We start from the raw sequence: 22,578 nt of genomic DNA, 5'->3' as shown, positions 1-22,578 counted from the left end.
TCAATCTAGTTAAATGGTTAAGTGACCTCCTCCAGCTGTCCTTCCTTTGCACCTACACTTTCCCTCCAGCTACATTCAGAACCCATGACTGTGACCAAAGGCAGGAGGATTAGAGTCCCAAGGCAGACACGAGAAATGGGGATCAGAGAGAGGGAGGGGTCACCTGAACAGGAGCAGGTTGGGTGAGCTCCACCCCCCACCGAGGAAGGAGCTTCTCTTACTTCTTGAAGTTCTTTGGGGGCAGGATGTTGCCCTTGGCATCGAGCGGAGGGGCCCTGGCTTCACTCCTCAGCTTGAGTTTCTCCAGCTCTCTCAGTTCCTGCACGGCCCTGACAGTCACCTGGTTCTTCCTGTTCTCGTCCACGAAGATGGGAGTGCAGCAGATGAAGGTGAGAAAGCTGTTCTGACCCATCCAGGAGGGAGGAGGGATGGGGGGCTCCGCAGGGGGCCTGCCGTGGGCCTCGGGGTCGGTCAGCCAGCGCCACACGTTGCTATCGTAGGGCCTGTCGGGCCTGGTGGGGAAGGCGGCGGGCAGGCGGCCCACGTCCAGCCACGTGTGGAAGCCCCAGGTGTGCTGCGCCGCGTCCTTCTCGGGGCGGAGCAGCCGGCGGCGCACCTCGGCCTTGCGCGCGGTGCAGGGCGGCAGCCTCAGAGCCAGCCGGCGGGAGGCCTGCGGGGTGAAGCCAGGCCACGCCCGGGCCGCACCAGGGAGGAGGAACTCGCGCCGGGCCCGCGTCTGGGACGTCAGGAGGGGCTCGCTGGCCTGGGCCATCTGGGGAGAGACCAGAGGGAGCCTGGGGAGCGCCCTGCCTTCGTCCCGGGAGCAGCTGCGGAGAGGCCAGGCTGCTGGCCCGCTCACACCCCGGCTTCTGGTCGGGACCCTGGTGGCCGGGCCTGGCCACGGCGTCTGCGGGCTGGGCCTGCCGTCAGAAGTCCGGTCTGCTCTGGAGGGTCCCCTGGGTTTCTCACCTTGTGCTTTCGGATTTCCCACCCTGCTCTCCTCCTCACCGGTCTCCCAGCTCCTCACTTTTCACTTTCGTCCCTCCTCTGCACTCTGGCTGCCTCGGGCTCCTGCCAGGGTGGGGGCTCTGAACAGGGCCCAGGGGGCCCAGGGAAACTGTGAGGGGAAAGGCCCCTTACCGAGCGAGGCGTAGAAGGAAAATCATTCTCCGGAGAATGCAGCCCAGGGGTTCTTCTCTCCCGGACTCGTCCTCTTACTCGTTTCTCTCTCATGGGTGCGTTTCCCTCACTTCTCGTCCAAACACAAGCCAAGTATGGGGAAACATCTAGAAGGCTGGTTTCTTCCCTTTCCTTTGTCCCACCTCCCGTGAAATAAACTGGGCCCGTGCCTATAACTGGGCCCAGGTAGGTATTGGAACTGTGCTAAACACGTCCACAACTCAATTAACCCTCACAATCCTAGGAGCAAGCATTGTTACGGTCTCATCTCAACGATGCAAAAAGCAAGACATGGTGAGAGTCAGGAACTCACCCGAGGTTGCCAGGTCTGTGAGTGGCAGAGCTGGGACTTGAGCCATCTGTCCGTACTACTCATGAGACTATGCTCTTCTTTCCACCTTAGGACCTTATTGACTACAAAAACTCACCTGCCTCTTGGGCCCACTCTGCTGTCATTTCCACGTGACCACCCCAGGAGGTGGGGCTGGGAGATGTAATAACCAGGCATCTCCTTTTCTCTGTTCTGAGCTCTGTGTTCATAGTACCACAGGACTGAGAGACATCTATTGACCCCCTGACCCCAGGGGGGCAGTCCTTAGCCCAGCAGTGTGCAAACAGATAGGCTGTGGAGATAGGGCCCCACCTCCTACCTGCAAGAAAGGTTTTTGGACATGAGGCAGAACACGCCGCCCTCTGGGTTGTCTTGGTGGGCTACTGGCCATTCCACCTGTGGGCCTGATTGTCAGGAGAGGCCGCTTGGTAGGGAAGACTTTCCCTGGCAGCATTGTTTGCTGTTGGGGTTGCTATGGTGATGCTTCCTGGATGGTGACGCAGGAGGAGGCCCTTACCTCTCCCTGGGAGGACTCATCAATCCTTTGGGGCCTGGCTGCCTTTCAGGTGAGACAGGCAGGGGATAGGACTTATGTGTAGATGGTAGCCAGAGGGGTTTTTGGGGAGGGACTTGCCTAGGAGGGCAGGAAGAGAAAAGCAGGGTAGGCTGGCTTCCAGGCCCTGGGTTGGGGTGGACATGATCATGAGGTGCCTATAACTGGGCCCATCTTTCCTTACTCTCCAGAAGGGCAGGGCCCTACCCCTCTGTAGGTCTTTCCCTTATAGGGAGAACCAAAGGGCCAAGTTAACCATTAGGTTCAGTGGTTCTGAAGAGGCTGGCCATGCAGGACCAGCCTGGGAAACCTGCCAGTTTCTGATGTGTGCCTGCATAGGATGTGGGAGGCAGCCCAGGCCAATGCCCTGAGCACTCCCCTTCATGTGCTTTGTGTTGGCTTCAGGCCTTACCTCTTCCCTGTCACCACCATCTCCATCTCCCATGTTCTTCCCCAACCCCTCCTTATGCCTCAGGGACCAGACACCAACACACCACAGAGAGCACTTCCACCCTGGATTTTATTGACAGTTATGGTAGTGTTCTCGAGCTGGCTCACATGCATGCGGTCAGCTGGGGCCTCAGGTGGCTCTTAGCAAAGCTGAGGTGTGAGCTAAGGAAGTTAGGCAGGGCAGGGCCCTTTCAGTCTTCTCAAGCCTTGGGCCAAGTTCTTGGCAAATGGCTCGTCTCTCTGGCATGATTAGGGACGTTATCAGAGAAACATCTCAGGGGAGCACATCTGGGCACCTGCATTCTTTGCTTCAGATGCATCCATTCCCCCACCCCCAATTCAACTCTTGATCCTTGACAAAAGACCTTTTTTTGTCAGGATTTCTTCTTGCAGGAAAGCTGACTTGGAAACATGGGAAGGTGGGAAGGGAGGGGGACAATAAGCAGGACCCTAGGAAGCAGATCTGCTTGTCTACAGTAAAGAGCCCTGAAGGCAGGTGCCCTGGGCCTGGAAGAAACCGTACACTGCACGTCCTCCCTTCTCTAGGAATTGAAAGCAAGGAACAGGAGCAAACAAACCCCTTGTCATCCTACCCACCTTTCTGGCAGTCTCTAGATAATGATCTAAGGAAATAAGCTTACATTTATAATTAGAGGATAATTTGGAGAATATACACTATTTACAAGGGCTGCCCTGCAAGGATCAGGAAAAGTGGGGGACTCCTGGGCACAGGTGTAAGCAGTCCGAGGAGTTCCTAATCTCTTTTCACCCTTGCTTTTGCCATTCCCAACCCTTAGCTCCTAGCAGGGAGAGTGAGGAACTGGATTCTTTTGGGGAGCAGTGGTGGCACAGTGACCGGTCACCAGGACCTTGCTGCTTGCAGAGGGCTCAGTAGTGGCCACGGCATGATGTCCGTCTTGGCATAAGCAGGCAAAGTGGAGCTAGAGGGGCGGACGGTCCCTGCCTGCTGTCCTCGGATGGCCCAGCCACCCGAGATCCTGGAAGCATGGACAGCTCAGGCAGCAAGGGTAAGGTAGGCCTCTACCGTAGCTCAGGAATGAACTGAGCCCAGTTGATGCTGTCCGGGCCCAGAGGGTCCTCCTCCAGGCCAGGAAAGCTGATGTCCAGCAGGATCTTGCTGAGGCTGTCATTCATCGTGTCCAGAACCAGGCCTTCTGTCAGAGAGCGGTTGGCTGAGAGGCTGGCAGCCTCTGGCCCAGGGGAGTCTGGCTTGGGGACTTCCATATCTGAGGGGGAGGAAGTGCTGAAGGGGTCAGAGGTGAGGTCAAAGGGCTCAGAACTGAGGAGCTCTCTGGGCGAGTCAAAGAGGGGAATGCTTTTCAGGGGGGTGGTGCTAAAATCCGTCAGCCCCAGGGCATCAGGCAGGGGGCCGAAGGCAGCCTGGGGGTGGTGTACTGGGCTGAACTCTAGCCCCCCTACTTTGGCTGGGGGTGTGAGCCTCCAGGATTCGGGGGTCGCGGGGAGGACAGATTTGCTTGGAGTGGAAGAGATGGGCAGCGTCTCCTTAATGGGCGTCTTAAAAGGTCCTCCCTCCTCTTGGGAGTAGCCAAGCCGGGAGGCAGGCTCAGAGGACTCTGTGGGCAAAGTAAGCTCGGTGGCTCGCTGGGAAGCCCCGGGGCCCTGGGAGAAGAGCAGCTCGGGCTCCGGCTCATCCAGGCAAGGAGGCAGGAGGTGCTGTTTCCTTCGAGACCGGCTCATCTCCCGCCCCTCCCTCCGTTTAATCACAAGCATTTCTGAGACACACCGGGCTGGGGACTTGAGCCCGCTGTAGGACCTCTTGGGCCTTGGCGTGGGAGAGTGGGAGGAGTCCTCCCAGGAATGAGAGGATTCCTCTTTGATTGACGGGCACGGCGAGGGCCACTCCTCCAAGGGCGGGCTCTCCACTTTGATGGGCCTCCCCAAGTGTAGCGTCTCCTCCCCAGGCTGGGGTTCTTCCTCCTTGATGGACTGAACTGGAAGCAGAGGAGACAGCCCTTCTCCGAGCGGGAGTTTGTCCTCTTGCAGGGGCCCTGTGGCCGGCAGAGGGGCCACCCCCTCCTCAGCTAGTAGCACCTGAAAGGGAAGCAGGGGTGCAGTGAGAGGAAGCTCTCTGGGCCTTAACATTCACCCCACCCACCAGGCGGGACACAAGATCGTGACTAAATCAAGCCATAGGCTGGTACGGATCCTCATTTTCTATCTTTTAAAAGTCTTACAAACTATGAAATACGAGAATATACGATGAAGGTGGTAGTTCAGTTCTGGGGGTAAAAGAGAGAGCATTTACTATGCCGCTGCTATAATTAGTACCCCACAGAGAGACAGAAACCTGGATGCCAACACCTGGGTGGCTCAGTGCAACATTGAGCATCTGCCTTCGGCTCAGGTCGTGATCCCGGGGTCCTGGGATCGAGTCTCACATCAGGCTCCCTGAATGAAGCCTGCCTCTCCATCTGCCCATGTCTCTGTCTCTCATGAATAAATAAATAAAATCTTAAAAAAACAAACGAACAAACAAACGAACAAACAAACTGGATGCCTCTTCATAGCATACACAACGATTCAAACAGAAAAATTAAAACCATATGAATCCTGAAAGGGGATCTGGGAGACTACATGTACAATCTGAGGGTGGGGGTGACTCTCTTAAGCAAGACTGGAAACCCAGAAGCTGTAAAGGAAAAGAGAGACACAGTTGACTATATAAAAACTTAAAATCTTGCAGTGGCTAGGGGACCCGTGAAGAAAGAAACAAACAATAGAGGTAAAAAACTACCTTCAGCACAAAAGACAGACGTTAATGTTTTAATGACAAAGAACTTTCACGTATTATTATCAAAACCCCATAGAAAGATGGGCCATGCCCCTAAATAACTATCTCGTGGTGAACCATTGCAAGTGACCCAACGTAACAAGAAGGTACTCACGCTTACTGATGAGCAAAGAGAAATCAAATGAAACAAGGTGATATTTATACATAGCAGATGGGCAAATATTTAAAAGACTATGATTACCAATTGCTGGCAAAGATATAGGTCTTGTCACATAATGCTGGGAGAGATGTAAATTATTGTATATTTTTTTGGAAACCACTAACTGGCAAGATATAATAAAATGGAAAACCCCTTTCCACTGGGCAACCTCATGTCTGGTTTCCTATCCCACAAAATAAAAACGCTTGTAAGAAAGGTACTTGCAAAGATATTTATTGCAGTATTGTTCATAGGGCAAAAAAATCTAGAAACAAAATGTACCCATAAAAGTGGAAATGGCTGGAAAATTTATGGCACAGCTACATGGTGGAATATCATGTGGCCCTTAAGAGCTGATGCCATGTGATTGGAAGAATTTCCCAGTGGCAGAAAAGTGTAATGTGATCCCATTTTGAACATTCTGGGTGTTGTATGTGCATGTATAAAGTGGCTATGGCTACATGCGTATGTACCATACACAAAGAGCAGGGATAAATCATAAAAACAAACATACTAAATTGTCATCATGGGGATGCGAGTGAAGGTGGGGGGAGGGGAGGCACCAAGAAGAAAAGAGAAAAAAAAAAAAAAGACTGCATTAAAACAAAAACAGGGTATGTGCTAGTCACATGGATACATTTAGGTAAAATTATATATGGTAGTATATATAATTTTATGTACATTTAAAAATATTTTTTATTTATTTATTTATTTTATTATTTTTTTAAAATTTTTTTTAATTTTTATTTATTTATGATAGTCACACACACACAGAGAGAGAGAGAGGCAGAGACACAGGCAGAGGGAGAAGCAGGCTCCATGCACCGGGAGCCCGACGTGGGATTCGATCCCGGATCTCCAGGACCGCGCCCTGGGCCAAAGGCAGGCGCCGAACCGCTGCGCCACCCAGGGATCCCTAAAAATATTTTTTAAATTAAAAAAATACAAAGTAAAACCAAGTCTCTTTAAACTCCAGAGCCTATGCTATTTCTATCTCAATGAAGGAGGCACAAGGGGCCCTTTTCTCTGCTTTGTTCTAAGTTGGCTCTTGCTCATAAATCCTTCTGCACTGAGGTAAGCCCAGACTTGGTAGCCCATCAGTGTATAGGATCTTGACTTACCCTCCTCACATTCTCCTCAAGCTAGACCACTGGTCCTCAACCTGAGGGCCATATCCCCACCCTCTTGCCCCCTAGGGGACATTTGGTAATGCCTGGACACATTTGAATTGTCACACTGGGGGTTGCTCCTGGGATCTAGTGGGGAGAGACAAGAGATGCTGCCAAAGATCCCTCAGTGGGTAGGACCGTACCTGTCCGCCCCCAACAAATAATTATCCAGCCCTAGATGTCAATAGTATGGAGACTGAGAACCCCTGAGCAAGACTAACCCAACCACTCTACCATTACTGGGTATAAACTGGCATCTCCTGCCCCCATGGTACTGGTCATTAGAATGCTGTTAACACACCTGTTTGCTTGCCCAAATGTATGTCCTCCTAAAACCAATTTCCCTTGTAAATTCTTCCTTACCCATCCCAGCCCACCTCTCATAATCCCCCTTGTCTGAATTCTTATAAACTCAAGTATTCATGGGCTTCTGATACCACGTACACTATAATCCACAGTCCTTTTTAGCTCTTACAATGTTCTTGAATTTTCCTTAGTTGTCATAAAGGAAAATGCCTGGTCTACCCAACTAGATTCATAAGCTTCTCAAGGAACACTGAGCAGAGTGCTTGCCAACAATAGGCCCAATGCTTTTAATTGACTGGTGTCTCTCCTCAGAGGAGAGCAGGAGCCACTCACCTTGGGGGCAATACGGACTCGCTTGCTATGGCGGGCAAGCTCTGAGCTCATGAGTGAAGCTGCCAGGGGCAGTGGCATTTTTACCGAGGGCTGCAACACCAGTGACTGGTTCACTGGGAACTGGATGGGTACCAGGTACGAGCTGACCCGTGGCAGTAGTGGCTTCATCTTCCGCCCTAGGAGGACACAGGAGAGATGAAGAGCAGGAGTCCAGGGACACACCCCTTCTCAAGCCCAGGAGCTCTGCTCTCCTTCTCTGGGCTCAGAGCCTCCTTTGAGCTGGGCATAGACTCCCGTGGTCTGGTTCTCTAAAATATGCCCCTAGAGCAAGGACCACCAGCCTGATGCCCACTCTCCCATACTAACGTGCGCCTAGTGGGAGTTCGCTTTTGATGGTCACGTTCCGGCGGAGCTCAGGATTGGGTCGTTTCTGCTGCTGCTTGTGGCAGATAGGGAGAGAAAGAAATCTGGGTTAATAAGGCAGGGGGAGAAGGCAGGAGAACCCACCAGTTGCTTCCGATGCCGTGCACTGAGCTAACCGACAGCCCAGAATGAAAAGGCTGGTCTGGGGTGAATACAGGTGAACACTGTCTCCAAAGCCTGGTTAGCGGGAAAAGGTGGATGGCACAGATAGACGATGGCAGGACAGTCCTACCACCTCATCCATGTGTCCTCGCCGCCCCCAGGGGATGCTAAAGCATGTAGTTCTACGAGCGGCCAAGAAAAGCCAGGTAGAAAAGTGAGGGAAAACTGCCGCCTGCCAGGCCTACACCATGCACCTGCCGTTGCCGTCTTGCACTAAGCCCGCGGTGTGTCCTCCTGTCACACCCTGCTCTGCTCCGTGCACCTTCATCGTGCCCATCACAGGGGAGGAGAAGCGGGCATGAGCTGGGGCGTGGGGAGGAAGAGGAGGTGGTGGCCATCAATTTCCTTCCTCCCAGATGCTTAGGGTGCTCTGCATTTAGGGCTGGTAGTCACACGGCACACAGGCTCCCTTCCCTTGTCCACTAGAGCCATGCTGAGCAGTGAAAGGAAAACAAGGCCAAGCCCCGAGCCAGGAGGAAAAGAATCTTACTGATTCCAAGTGCTCAGGCGATTGTGGAGACCCTGGGTCCAGTGGCTGGTGGCGGTCAGGCATTGTGGGAGAGAAATGAGATGAAGTTACCACCAGCGTGGTCAGTCTGACCGGATCGGGAAAAACAGCTATTCTTGTTTGACGCTGAGGGCCACTGGGGACAACTTTCCCTCCCGGGGAACACTTATAGCTAGCAGCAGCCTTATGGGCACTCTGAAATCCCAAAACAATCACTTCTGCAAAGATGTTCTGGTGGCTCAATCTCTGGTCTCCAGGCTAAAGAAGCGATCTTTGAAAACAAGCTTCTCTAGACTTCCTCTGTAAGAATCACCAGAGATGCTTGCTCAAAATACATATTCCTAGGCCCATCCCAGACCCACTAAGTCAGAAGCCACAACAGAGGGGCCTGTATTTTAATAAGCATCACAGGCAATTCTTATCCACAAGGCAGCTAGGGAAACACTTCCCAGGGAAGTCATCTATTTGGATCCGAGCAGTCCTCTCTGTGGCCTAGCCTAGAACAGAAGTATGCCATTTGGTGTGTGTCAATTGTATTTAATTCAGCTAGTTTTACGCAGGTCGTCTCTGGGTCGTCTCTGGCTTCTAACTCTGCCCTGGCCAGGTAAGATCATCACAAGGAAGATTCATTTCCTTTTGAGACAGAGATTACGATGCCCAATTCTGGCCCTATTTAGATGAAACCAGGATACTCACCTTAAACACCTGGTCCAATGTCAAGTAGCGATTGGCACTGGGGTGGATAGTCCAGAAGGAGACCTTGCCATTGGCAGATGTCTCTCGAACAAACATGTCATGAAGAGAAAGGTTGTGGCGGATGGAGTTCTGCCGGAGAGAAAGACAACTACTTCTCAGCTACTTTAGCTTCAGAGTCATCCCCTTTGATCTCTCCCCAGTGGATATCAGCCTTGCCTCCCCCCAGCCATAGCCAGCAGCGTCCTCAAGATCTTGCCTACTGATCTTGTCAACTGGCACCTCTCTCCCTGCAAGCTGGGCCATAAAGCCATCAGTCCAGCAGCTGGTGATAAAGAAAAGACCTAGATGGCTGTCAGTAGCTAGGAAAGAGGACCAAGGCTGTGAAGCAATCAGCAGCAAGATAGATGAGAAAGGAAACTAAGCAGCTAGGGAAATTTCATTGAGGTAAGAGTGTGAAGAGTTCTACCATGGAGGAAGCAAAACCAAAAACTCTTGCTTGGAGCTGCCCATCTGTCAGAAGACCAGCACTGTGGCTCTGACGGTGTAGCATGCGCCACAGTCACTCCAAGGGATCTGTGTTCCCACAAGTACAATGAAGTCCCTGCCTTCTGGAGACAATATATGACATTAGGGGAGGTGAATCTTCAGTCACAAAGCTCATGGACAGCATTTTTTTTTTCCACGAAGACCTTTTCTTTTCTTTCTTTCTTTTTTTTTTTTTTAAAATATTTTATTTATTTATTCATGAAAGACACAGAGAGGCAGAGACACAGGCAGAGGGAGAAGCAGGCTCCCTTTGGGGAGATCGATGTGGAACTCAATCCCACAACCCCAGAATCATGCCTGGAGCCAAAGACAGACGCTCAACCACTGAGCCACCCAGGCGTCCCTAAGATCTTTTCATAAAGCTACTTAGTCACTCCAGCTGCCATCCAACGTAGCACAAAAGTAGGCTCAGTGCTACCCTGGACAGTCTCTCCAGGATCTCTACCCTTAGGGACCTCAGGGAGGGACCAAGGAAGTGGTTGTAGAGCTCCTGTTGACCATCTTGCCCTGATTTGGCAGGATTGAGATACAACTGTTTTCAGTTCCAGCTTTTTTTGCATTTAACTGTTACTCAGAGCACCAGACAGAAACTGCTGCACATCTATGAGGACAAACTGCCCAGCCAGAGTGACCTTCGCTTTGGTCACTACGGGTTGTTACATACCTTCCAGCCTGGCTTGGCAATGTGCTTAAAATAGGGGAAGTGATCCTCGATCCAAGTATAGATGTCTTTCAAGGTCATGCGCTTCCTCTCGGTGCTGTTGATGGCGAACTGTATCATAGCCATGTAAGAGTATGGTGGCCGCTCAGACGCAGAGTCCTGCCAGGATGCTGATGCTCCCGGGGTCTCCTCAACCTGCGAGTTATGAGAAGCCAAAGGTAAGGAGAAAAAGAAATGACATGGAAGAATTCATAAGACCTCCCTGGAGCCCCCTCAAAGAACATCCCCTAGAGAAACCTTTTAACCTGCAGAACTATGCTAGAAACCAGCTCATCTGAGACAACTATTCCATAGAACAAAATTTTAGGATTAGGAAGGATAGCGATGATCTAGTCCAGTCCCTAGCCAAGGTGGAGCCACTTCTGTCATTATTCATTTTTTAAAAAAGATTTTATTTATTTGACATGGAGAGAGAGAGAGAGAGAGAGCGCACAAGCAGGGGAAGCAGCAGAGGGAGAGGGAGAAGCAGGCTCCCCAATGAGCAGGGAGCCCAATGTGGGACTTGATCACAGGACTCTGGGATCATGACCTGAGCTGAAGGCAGATGCTGAACCAACTGAGCCACCCAGATGCCCTGTCATTGTTCATTTTGTTGAATATATTGTCCAATAATAAGTGAAGGTCTAGTCTTTGCTAGTTGAAATCTCTCAGGAAAGTTTGGGTGTATATTATGATTCTTAAAGCATTGATTTTATACTAAAACCATACTCATTTTTCAGACCCGGGAGTCAAGAGACCAAGGTCTTTGTCCGCTTTCTACTATTGCTGTGATGTGAACAAACCCATCTCTTTTCACTGTTTGTATAAGACAGATATTCCCAAATGTCTGCAAAGCATACATCTGGCTAAGTCTTAGGCAAAGAGCTGATCGGTCACATTTGTAAAACTGAGCTCTGGAGCACCTAGGCGGCTTGGTCAGTTGAGCATCTGACTCCTGGTTTCAGCTCAGGTTATGATCTTAGGGTTGTGGGATTGAGCCCTGGGTTGGGCTCTGTGCTCAGCTCAGAGTCAGCTTGAGATTCACTCTCTGCCCTTTGCCTCCCCTCCCCGCCCCTGGCTCACACATTGTCTCTTTCTCTCTCTCTGCAATAAAATAAATCTTAAAAATAATAGATACAAAAATTAAAAAACCCGAGCTCTAACTTTAAAAAGTGCATAAGTTTGAAGTGAACAGCTTTTTACTTTTGCACACATCCATGTAACTTTTCCCTTTTAAAGTTTACTGAATGAATGATCTAAGGGCGTGTGCAACAATATGGCAACTGTGAAAAACAACCCCAGGCTGCACAGTTGGGTCAAATCAAGTTTGATTACCAGGGAAGTATTTAAAACGCACACCTAACTCACTTTATTTGCTATTAATTTATCTTCTAATAAAACTATTCTCTAAAAATGCTCTATTCCTTTCATACCATTGGGGTGCCTCTTTAAAGCTCAAGTGGCTTTCCAAACTAAGATCTCGTCATCATTTCCTTTTTTTCTTTTTTTTTTAATAAATTTTTTTATTTATTTATGATAGTCAGAGAGAGAGAGGCAGAGACATAGGCAGAGGGAGAAGCAGGCTCCATGCACCGGGAGCCCGATGTGGGATTTGATCCCGGGTCTCCAGGATCGTGCCCTGGGCCAAAGGCAGGCGCCAAACTGCTGCGCCACCCAGGGATCCCTCTTCATCATTTCCTGAATACCTACTGAGCACCTGGGAAAGGCAGAGTACTAAACTGCTAATGGAATACAGAATACAGAAGCCAGGTGCATCTGCCCTCAAGGAAATTTCACAGATGGGGCAGAAAAGATTCCAAGACAAATGGCAGCTCCAAAGTTATACAGAATCACACTAAGTGAAGTGCTGACACCAGAACTTAGGGATTGTCCTCCACACACCACCTGATCCATTTCCCTCCTTAGAAATTCCCTGCAGTGGCCTTGACTTCCCTAGTGAGTGACAGAACAGTTCACCTTTACCTGACTTTGCTCCAGGTGACGATTCTCCTTTCCCTCCATCTCTTGTTTGATGTTGCTGGGGCCCAGTCCATCCGAACTCATCTTTCCAAGCCACTGGATGTTAGTCAAGCTGTTGTCGAGAGTGCAGCCTGCTGCCTCACTGCCAGCTAGAGGGGAAACAATCCAAGATGCCACTTAGCTGCCTGAACCAGTGCCCGGTAGGCCCATCAAAATCGGTGGTTAGGGAGCATTTCTCCAAGACCTCTACCCATAGGGACAGGGAACACGTGCTGAATCTACTGTGGCTCTCAGGTACTCTGCCCCATTATGGATTTCAGGAGAGAATCAGAAGTCACACTCAGCCTGAGAGATCAGTCAAGGCAACCCAACTAACAAAAGAATTCGTATTTGGACAAAGTCACTTTTCCTCCTCATGCTTCAGTTTTCTCCTTTATTAAAATGGGGGGAAATTCCTATTTCCTTATATGGTCAACGGGGAAGATAATTAAGAAAAATAAACAAATCCTTTTCTCATATAAGGAACATCAGAGAAATGCCAAATTATTATTTGGGCACTTTTGACAGCGCCCAAAAGATCTGGGTCAACGACTGGGGAGGAAGAAAGACAAGACTTTCCCCTGGTTCAGGCTAGGTGCCTGTCTGTGAAGTATCAACTTGATGGACTGCAGTCCTTGCTACCAGAGAGGAAAAGCTGGACTCCTCACCCCTTTGCCTTGCAGACCACATACCACAGCTCTCCCATCTCTGCCCGGGAAGGGCTTCAGGTGGTCTAGGCAGATTCACATCCCTAGCTGCCGGCTTTGATCCCAGGGTCTCGGTGACCACTTCTGTCCTCTTGGGATCATTGCTGGTTTGGGCTTGAGGCTGGGGTCCTGGAGGGTGAGTGGGGGCTCCCCCACAGCTGATGAGGATGAATTTGTTGGGCCCAGTGCTGCCACTCTCTTTTCCTTTGGCGGTCAATGCTGTGATGATGCTCTGGATATTGGCATTGTTAGGGATGGCCACCACTTGTGTGTTGGGCATGGTGGGGTGGTTAATAATCTTGATCCCAGCCGGAAACTTGCAAGAGTTGGACTCTGCTGCCTCCTTGGAGGCCTGTGCTTGACCAGGTTCCTGTTGGGCAGGGGGCCTCTTAGATTCCTCTCCTGATGTTTCACCTGGGGCATTTTGAACAGGAAGGGGCAGCCTCCGTCTTTTGAGAATCAGTGGCCGACGGGGGCTGGTTTTCATTATGAATCTGTGCTTTCACTCTCCATTGAGAATCACAGGCACGGACCCTGGAAAGTGCAAGGAACAGCAGGATGTCAGAGATTTGTTAGGCTGAGAAGGAGGTATTGCTAGAGAGAGGTGTTCCTCTTTCCAAGACCAAAAGCAAGAGCCCATGGGTCCAGGTTAATGATCCCTGGGCCTCTGTAAAGACATCAGACAATAAGGAGATGAGTTCTATGACAAAAGAAAGCTTAAACCTAGACATTTCAAAAGGGGAAAGTGGGACTGGGTTGAGTATAGGTCAACAAGGCCAAAGGTCTTCCAGAAGCTTAAGAATGTTGGCTAGAGAAATGAATGGGACAGTTACAAAAGTGTGGACATTTCTATTATTGCTTATTATTATACAGACTGCTTGCAGTGACTCGAGGGGCAGGAATGCTGAAATAGGAGGACATTTGGCAATTTGAGAAGTCCTGACAAAACTCTGATCCCGGGATCCTGGGTGGCTCAGTGGTTTAGCACCTGCCTTTGGCCCAGGGCATGATCCTAGTCCCGGGATCGAGTCCCACATCAGGCTCCCTGCATGGAGTCTGCTTCTCCCTCTGCCTGTGTCTCTGCCTCTCTCTCTCTCTCTCTCATGAATAAATAAATAAAATCTTAAAAAAAAAACAAAAAAACAAAAATCCCCTCTGATCCCATAATCTATTTCAGGATTGATAAAGCCTGTATATTTTTTTATATCATATTAGTTTATAAATAAAAGGATCAGCACCCATAGTATCAGAGGAGAAAGGTAGATCGTACTATTGCTCCCTTGCCAACACCTCCTCCACAAGACCTCAAAGAAAATGGAAACTGCTCTATTCAGGGCCCATGGTGCTATTCATATCACAGGCTACCACCCTTGCACTGGCAAAAGAAAAAGTACACTTTTCTTTCACAATCTGCAAAATATTTCTATAGTGACATTTTAGTATTTGCATGTGCTTGATTCATATTTTAACTTTCTAAGCATGTTACTCTATTGCTTAATTTCTCTTCCAGAACCAAGAATAAAACCCTATCTGCTAAGAGAATGTCCTGTCATCAATAGGCTAAGTGGTTTTGTCATGCTAAGGAAAATAGTTTTATCTTTTAACAAAATTGGGTTTGATTTTAAAAAATACACGGGATACTCTATCATGTAAAATTGCGTACTCCTGGCCAGAGGAATGGGCTGTCTGTGTTAGGTCATCCACTATCTCCCAAAAGATGACTGTCTTGGTCCTATGACATTTGCCATCTGCTTAGAGTTCATAGGCTCTCTCCCCTCTGCCTCCTCCCTTTCTTTTATAACTAGGTTTCCTCTACTTTCAAATATCAGTTTTATTTCTCCCTCATATCTCTTCGGGCCTCCCTCCGTTCCCCACCAATCAGTAAATACTATTATTCCTCCCCTGTCCCCAAAAGAGATCTTCCTGGTCCAAGGCTTCATTTTGCTTTCAACTCTCTCACCAGTCTCTTGCTATCATTGGCAACACTTGATCTAACCTAGGGGACTTCCAGGGTGACTCCTCTGACAGCACTGCCCATCCTGACCAGGGAAAGCTTGCAGGTGCTCAGGAACCAGGGGAAGGGCCCTGGAAAAGGGTGGAGTGGAGGAGGCAGTGCTGCCCAGTGGTGAGGGCGCCTGGGCGCTGGGAGGCTGCGGGCACGTTTGCCTCGTATGTAATGCAGAAGCAGCTCAGTCTTCACGCCAGCCGCAGTCTGCCTAGAAAAGCAGGCCGCCCCAGCAGCCCTCCCGAAGTTGTGGGCAGGGTGCAGAGGTCAAGCTTCCAGGGGAGGCCGAGAGGTGGTCTGAGAAAGAAGCGAGGGCAAGGCCGGGAGGCGGGGTGCGAAAAAGGCTTGCACCCTCGCTCAGCCCTGGTCCCGCGAGGCCCCAAACCTCCGCTCGGGTCCCGCGCCGGGCCGCTCGACCCCCCGGCCGCGGCGCCCGAGCCCGGCCTCCCCGCCGCCGCCCGGGCCGCGGCTCGGACTCCATTCCTCCGCCCCCGCTCACCTCCCGACTGCAGCAGTCGCCGCCGCTGGGCCGTGGCTCCGAGGGCGGGTTCCGGGCTCCTCCGAGCCGGGGGCTCGCGCCGGGCCGGCCGGGTCCCCGGCGGTGCGGGAGGGGTGGGGAATCCCGGGGGATCCCGGGAGGGGAGGGGAGGGGTCCCGGGCCGGGGGCCGGGGGTGGGGTCGGGCACCGGAGCTTTCAGTTTGTTCCGCTGTTTGAAATTGGCGCCGGCGGAGCGTTGCGGTCACGTGACGGAGCGTCGCCAATCGGCGGCCGCCCTTGTCTCCGCGTTCCGGGCCCAGGACGCGGCGGCCCGGGGGAGCGGCGGCCGCGACGGCGCCGGGCGGGTAAGGCGGGCCTGCGGCCGGCTCGTGGGGAGGGGCAGCGGGCCGCCGGGGCCGCCCTCGGGGCGCGGCGGGCGGGGGCGGGGGGCAGCCCGGGCGGCGGCGGCGGCGGCGGCGGGGGGCGGGCGGCGGGCGGCGGCGCTGCCCTGCCGGGCGCCTCGGCCTGCGCCCCCTCGCGCGTGGCGGCCGCTTCCCGGAGCCCGCCCCGCCCCGCCCCCGGCGCCGCGCCCCCCGCCCCCCGCCTCCCGCCTCCCGCCCCTTTTCAGCGTCCCGGGCCCGGCTTCCCTGCGGGGGGGGGCGGGGGGCGCTCCTCCCTCACCTCCGCTAACGATCCGCTGGCCGCGGCCGCCCGAACGCCCCTCGGCTCGTCTGAGCTAACTCCCGCTTAAAAGTAAAGGCCACGCCGTGAGGATCCCGGGCGCACTCGGTCGACCCCCTTTGCCGAGCACCTGCTCTGCGCCAGGCCCTGCGGGGACGCCGGCGGGGCAGGTTCTTTCCTCACTGTGCGCGCAGCGCAGTCTCAGGGAAGAGGAGAGGCCGGTTTTGAAGGCTCCAGCAAGCAAAAGGAGGATTACGGCTGTGAAGGGATAAATGAGAGGTCACTGATAGCAGGATCGACAAGATCTTGCCGTCGGCAGGTCAGGAAAGGCTTTTCTGAACGGAACCTTGCTCCGAGATCTGATGCGCTTGTGCAAGGAAGAGCGTGAACCCCGCCAAGCAAAGGGAAGAAGGTGCGCAAAGGCCGTGTGGCAGGAGGAAGATTGGTGTGGACAAAGGCTGAAGGACGGCCGCGGGCTCAGAGCTGAGAGGCCGGAGTGCAGTGTGCGGTGAGATGAAGCTGGAGCCGAGGATGTAGGACAAAAATCAAAAATGTTAAGCAGAAGTGATTCAAGATCAGATTTGCATTTTTATTTCTATTTTTTAAGATTTTATTTGAGAGAGAAAAAGCACAGGAGAGACGGCATGGAACGGGCGAGGGCAGAGGAAGAGGAAGAGGGAGAAGCAGACTCCCCGCTGATCAGGGAGCCGGGCATGGAGCTCCATCCCAAGACTTAGAGATCATGACCTCAGCCCAAGGCAGATGCTCAACTGTTGGAGCCACCCAGGTGCCCCCAGATAGGCATTTTTAAAAGGCTTCCTCTGCAGGGGGCGCTGGAGTGGATTAGGGTAGACCCATTAGGTTATTGTGATACTTCAGACCAGAATTGTTGGAACTTGAAGGGTGGTGGGGAGAGAATGAGAGCAAGAGAAGGGAGAAAGAGGCATTACTGAGGACATAGGTAAGAGGTAAGATTGTTAGGGCTTGGTGGTGTTGGATGGGGAGAAGGGGGGCCAGGTCAGTGTTTCTGGATGCATAACTAGATGAATGATAATACCATACCCGGAGCAAGGGCCCTGGAAGATAATAATCACCTGTGTGTGTGTGGGGGGGGGGTGCAGGGGAGAAGATCATGAACTGAGTGTTAAGTTTGAGGTGCATCTGAGACATCTAGTTGCTGTCAAGTAGGTAGCGGCTATGTGGGTCTTGAGTGTGAAGATTTGTAAGCTGAGTAGATAAATATTTAAGTCATCCATCTGTAGGTTTGAGCATATGATTGCCTAAGAAAGATGTACAGAGTAAGAGTTCCAAAGTACAGCCAGAGGGAGAGGTTTTAGGGAGCAAATGGAACCGACCAAGAAATAGCATCAAGAAAATGGATGCAGATATACATAGCATCAAGAAAATGGTTATAGCATCAAGAAAATGGATGCAGATATACATAGGTTTGTATGTTTGGTACCTGGAAAGTGAGAGTATTCTCTTTGATGTCTACCGCATTCTCTGCAAAGTAGGGAATAAGGTTATTTTTAAAGAGAGAAGGGGAGTTCTAAGGTTTAAGAAAGTGGAAAGATTTTAAGATAATCTGTGGATAATGAGTTGATGAAGGAAACGTAGTAGGATTGCAGCTGTGCAATGTCTGTTGGAGGCTGGCTAATGTCAACAGTTTGAGTGGAGCCACTGCAACTGCTGTCATCTCTCCACTGGCCTCCTGCAGCAGCCTTACCTGGGCGCCCTGCTTCCTTCTCCATGCCTGCTCCCCAACCCACCTGTTTGCACAGAGTGCCTGAAGTTCTCTTTGAAAAGTATAAATGTCGTTCCCCTATCCAGAGCTTTGCTTCCTGTCACACCAGGAATAATTAGATCCAGGGTCCTTAACCTTGCCTCTGAAGCCCTGTATCACACGAGCTGGTTCTCATCTGCTGTCACTCGTTGAGCCATGCTGACCTGTTTCTTGAACAAATCAGGCATATTCTTACCTTGTGATTTTTGCACTTACTATTCTTGAAGCCTGGAATATTCTGCACTCTCACCTTTCTAAAGCCTGTTCTCCTTTCTTCATTTCAGGCCTTTGCTCAAATACCACTTTTTCAGTTGCCTTCCCTGGCCACCCTGTCTAGAAGAGCACTGAGTCGGCTCAACCTCTTATTCTATTTGGTTTTTCTCCACAGTCATTTTCTTTTTTTTTTTTTTTTTTTTTATTTTTATTTATTTATGATAGTCACAGAAAGAGAGAGAGAGAGGCAGAGACATAGGCAGAGGGAGAAGCAGGCTCCATGCACCGGGAACCTGATGTGGGATTCGATCCTGGGTCTCCAGGATCGCGCCCTGGGCCAAAGGCAGGCGCCAAACCGCTGTGCCACCCAGGGATCCCTCCACAGTCATTTTCCAACTAGGTGTAAGCACCACAAGGGCAGGGATTTCATTTTGTTCCCTAGTATGGATTTCCAGCACCAAGAACAGCACCTCACACTGTGGGCATTCAGTGAAATATTTGTTGAATGCCTGAATGAACGAACAAATGGCTGTATTTATTACCTGTATTGTCCCTAAAAATGTTAGCGCCCAAGGTGGAGATTTTGTCCTTTGTTTTCTTTACCTGTATCTCCCCTGCCTAGTGACATCAAACAGAGTATGTTACTTTTTATTGTTGGCTAACTGAATGAATCATGAATGTGTCAGGGAACCAGTGTGCCCGCCTATGGGACTTGCCTGGATGCTCAACTGTACCTCCCATGCCCCTCTCCATTGCCTGCAAACTACTATCCCACTCTTCCACCGATGAAGCTCTCAGTAAAGTCAATCTGGGGACACCTGGGTGGCTCAGTGGTTGAGCATCTGCCTTTGGCTCAGGGCATGATCCCAGGGTCCTGGAATCGAGTCCCACATCGGGCTCAATGAGGAGCCTGCTTCCCTCTCTGTCTATGTCTGCCTCTCTCTGTGTGTCTCTCATGAATAAATAAATACAGCCTTAAAAAAAAAAAAGTCAATCTGGTTACTAGAGTCAGTGGACACTTTTTTCAGATTTTTCTTACTCTGTGGTCCTGTTGATCCTCCCTCCTCCTGTATCTAGCTTCCCATTTCCACTGACACAGCCCAGATTCAGGCCTGATCATTCCTCACTTAAGTAACAGAGTAACCTCCTAAAACTGGTCCCCTACCTCCAGAGTACTCCCCTCCTTTCACACTGTTGCCAGGATGATCTAAAAGAAAAACCCATTATGACGTTTATGAAACAAGTGAAAATTTGAACATGTCTGGATATTTGATAATATTAAGGAACACACACACACACACACATATATGTTAATGGGGATGATATAATGGTTGGGAATATCTTTTCTTCATAATAATACAAGGGAAAGGGAAGTGGATATAGGGTATGGATGGATCCTGACTGGCTGTGGGTTGATGGTTGTTGGAACTGGGTGATGGGTACATGGGGGCTCATCATATTACTCATTCTACTATGTTCAAAATATAATACATTATAAAATATAATACGTTATATTGCACACCTGCTTTTTCTGACCTGACCCTGACACTGGGTCCAGCCTCTGAGTTCTTGCATTTTTTCTTTTCATATGCTGCGTCCAGCTCCTTGGAGTCTGACACCTTGAATTTACAATGCTCCTTCATGTCTCCATGCTTTTATATGCTATTCCTCAGCCTGGAGTGCCTCGCTTTCTGCTTTCTGGCTTCCCTAGCCATTCCTTACTGGGTCAGGTATCACCCTCTCTAGAAAGCCTCCCCTGGGGTGAATGGAAGCATTCTTCTCATTATCGTAATTGTCTCCCTCTGCTAGACTCTCAGCTCTTGAAGACAGAGACAGTCTCACCTAGGTGGCTCTACAGGTGCTTGGCACTTGATAAATAATTGTAGCATCAATGGTTGTTCATCTTTAAATTCCCAACACCCAGAATGGCACTCAACAGGTGCTCGATCAAGGTGCATTGAATGAATGTTGTTGAATGTGAACTACAGTGTTTTTACTTGGTGCTGTAGGAATAGGAAGCTGTACTCCCCAAGGTGTTGAGGTAGGAGTGAGTGGTAGTTGATAGAAGAACTGGTTGGCAGAGTATGAGCAAGAGCTGGGGATGGAATCCTCAGAATTATTGTCTCCCAGCTTTTGTTTTTTTTCTCTGCAGGCATGGGTTGGAATCAGAGCCTGAACCCCAACCTGACTACAACCAGCATCATGTGGTTACTAACTGCTCTTCATTCACCTATTGATGCCTCCCAGAAAAAAACGCTGCCAACCTTCCCGGAAAGCCCAGCTGCTATTCCAACAAGAACCACTGGAGGGCCCCAAACACCACTATGGCTCTCCCCAGCGTCCCATCACCCACACTAGACAGGTGTCCAGCAAACCCATTGACCACAACACCATCACTTCCTGGGTAGGCCATGGGATTCTAACTTTGACTTTTTGCTCTGTTAGGCTTCTCAGAATTCTGACCCTTCTGCCCCTGGAACTATGGCCTCTGAAGATTCATGGGGGCAGGGACAAGGAGGCAATGTATTCTTTCTGTCATCAGCCATCTTCCCTGGTGTATCTTCTTTTCTAAGTCCAAGCTGAAACGTAGGCTGGTTGTATTTGGAGTCTTTCCCCCTAGATTCCTCTTAAAAGAGTTCAGTATAAAAGTTTCATTACCCAGTAGCTTGGTGAAGAAGCCAGATAAATGGCAGAATGAGTAAAAAATGAGATTACTCTCCAAGCTTCATGTGACAGGTATACTATTTAGCTAGATACTATATTCACTGTTTAGTAGACTGAGCCTGGAGAAAACCCCACAGAAACAGCAGGTTGTATTTTGATAGTTTCAAAGCCCTGGGAAAAGACTATAGCTACTGTCAGGAAAGTAGTATAGCCAGAGAGCTAGACAAAAACATAAACTTCACTTAGGCATGCTTAATAAATATAACTTGTTCAGGATTGCTTGGAAGAACCATAATACTTGCTTCAGGATTGTAGAAGGAACTGAAGTGTTAGAATCCCGTGGATGAGAAGAGGAATGAACATGTATTGAGAACTCATCACATGCCAGGTCTTATGCTAGTTGCTTTCCATACGTGATCTCACTCTCTATTCTTGCACTCAGCATTCGCTCTACTGGGGGCCTTCCTTGTGCCAGGCACCCTGCTAGGTGCGGGGCATCAAAAGTGAAGAATACTTCTGGTCTCTGTCCTCAAAGTTTAAAGATAGTTAAACTAGTTGCAGCTGTATGGTGTGATAAAGTGAAGAAGGCATTGTCCCTTTTCTTGCACATGAGGAATGGAAAGCCGGAGATATCAACTATAATTTGCCTAAAGCTCATACCCCTTATTAATATCCTATTAGACAGATATTTTATTTTGTTGTGTCCATTGCTATTGGGGGCCCCCATTAAGAATTCTGGTCCTTGGATATAGTTCCCTCCCTCAGGTTCGTACTTGGTAACTGGCTCTCCTCACTTCTTTTTGTTTTTGTTTTTGACCTTTAAGGTATCACCTCAGTTTAATATGACAGCAGAAAGCTGCTTCCCGGTGAACCAGAAATGTCATCACCGAAACCAGGCAAGACCTTCAAGTCGAAAATCTACCACCTCCAAGTTCCCACATCTAACATTTGAGAGTCCACCCTTGTCTTCTGGTTCAGCCACACATGGGACCTCCTTAACCAGTGAATGCCCCGATCAGTCAGAGAAGCGCATTTCCGGAAGGCTCTTAGTTCCAATGCTCAGTCCTCAAAGCTTTAAGGAAGCATCAGCACACATGCTTCAAGACTTATCGTACCCATTCATTCCACCTGATATCCAGACCCCAGAGTCCTCGTTTGTGAAGGAGGGTCCTGTTCCCCCAGGTCAGAGGGAAGGGAGCCTTCCAAGCTGCTCCTTCCACACTAGTACTCCCAAGAGCCTAGAGCCTGGGCCTGTTCTAGTTAAAGACACTCCTGAGGAGAAGTATGGGATCAAGGTCACGTGGAGGAGACGACGCCACTTGTTCACTTACCTCAGGGAGAGAGGGAAGCTGAACAAAAACCAGTTCCTTGTGAAAAACTCACTGGATTTCTCGGACACCAGCAGTCTCAAGAAATTTTCATAAAGTTGCTAAAGTACTTTTCTGGCTCACAGGAGAGTACATCAGGAGGATAAAATGGAAATGATACCAATTAATATCAACAGAAAAAAATATCTTAACTAGGACCTTGGAATCGTAAGGGAAATCAGTTCCCAGATTTGCTTTTTAAAATGTCTTTTCCTAAGAAGTTTTTAGTGTCATAAACAGCTTCATATTTTTCTTATAGTAACTGTTCAAAATTTTAAAGTATCTTGTAGTAACTATTTAACATGTATGTAAATAAATGATTGCAGAAAGGTT

At 50.0% G+C, this 22,578-nt stretch overlaps 3 protein-coding genes across 23 annotated transcripts in view; 1 reads left to right on the top strand and 2 right to left on the bottom strand.

Annotated features, from left to right (window-relative positions):
- Window positions 1–1,988, bottom strand: part of TEX52 (testis expressed 52) — a 16,669-nt gene extending 14,681 nt beyond the window's left edge. Inside the window, exons 1-3 of one of the 7 annotated variants that reach the window (XM_077871511.1) lie at window positions 1,830–1,967; window positions 1,141–1,249; window positions 222–772 (exon numbers count right to left, since the gene is read on the bottom strand). In XM_077871511.1, the coding sequence (XP_077727637.1) occupies window positions 222–772; window positions 1,141–1,249; window positions 1,830–1,852 (683 nt within the window). In that variant the 5' untranslated portion in view covers window positions 1,853–1,967. Of the gene's footprint in view, window positions 1–163; window positions 773–1,140; window positions 1,250–1,492 lie in introns of all 7 variants that reach the window. The other 6 variants (XM_077871513.1, XM_077871514.1, XM_077871509.1 and 3 more) reach the window with 6 other exon arrangements.
- RHNO1 (RAD9-HUS1-RAD1 interacting nuclear orphan 1) lies at window positions 1,955–22,578 on the top strand. 7 transcript variants are annotated; one of them, XM_077871517.1, is made up of 4 exons: window positions 16,178–16,726; window positions 16,826–17,005; window positions 20,367–20,618; window positions 21,703–22,578. In XM_077871517.1, exons 3-4 carry the CDS (start codon window positions 20,451–20,453, stop codon window positions 22,300–22,302), a joined length of 768 nt encoding a protein of 255 aa, XP_077727643.1. In that variant the 5' UTR covers window positions 16,178–16,726; window positions 16,826–17,005; window positions 20,367–20,450; the 3' UTR covers window positions 22,303–22,578. The 7 variants fall into 7 exon arrangements, with proteins under 7 accessions (XP_077727648.1, XP_077727645.1, XP_077727643.1 ...); XM_077871522.1 differs by lacking the exons at window positions 16,178–16,726; window positions 16,826–17,005 and adding an exon at window positions 1,955–2,076; XM_077871519.1 differs by lacking the exons at window positions 16,178–16,726; window positions 16,826–17,005 and adding an exon at window positions 15,749–15,902.
- On the bottom strand, window positions 2,566–15,713 carry FOXM1 (forkhead box M1). 9 transcript variants are annotated; one of them, XM_077871486.1, is made up of 9 exons: window positions 15,559–15,713; window positions 13,016–13,588; window positions 12,312–12,457; window positions 10,293–10,484; window positions 9,083–9,211; window positions 8,369–8,413; window positions 7,660–7,732; window positions 7,294–7,469; window positions 2,566–4,586 (listed from the first exon to the last, which is right to left on the bottom strand). In XM_077871486.1, the coding sequence occupies exons 2-9, from the start codon at window positions 13,539–13,541 to the stop codon at window positions 3,555–3,557; spliced, it is 2,319 nt and encodes a 772-aa protein (XP_077727612.1). In that variant the 5' UTR covers window positions 13,542–13,588; window positions 15,559–15,713; the 3' UTR covers window positions 2,566–3,554. The 9 variants fall into 9 exon arrangements, with proteins under 9 accessions (XP_077727612.1, XP_077727613.1, XP_077727617.1 ...); XM_077871487.1 differs by having other exon boundaries at window positions 7,660–7,729; XM_077871491.1 differs by having other exon boundaries at window positions 13,469–13,588.

This window comes from Canis aureus, chromosome 25, assembly GCF_053574225.1.
Source record: "Canis aureus isolate CA01 chromosome 25, VMU_Caureus_v.1.0, whole genome shotgun sequence".
Classification (NCBI taxonomy): Eukaryota; Metazoa; Chordata; class Mammalia; order Carnivora; family Canidae; genus Canis; species Canis aureus.
This window is presented reverse-complemented; position numbering and strand designations above follow the sequence as displayed.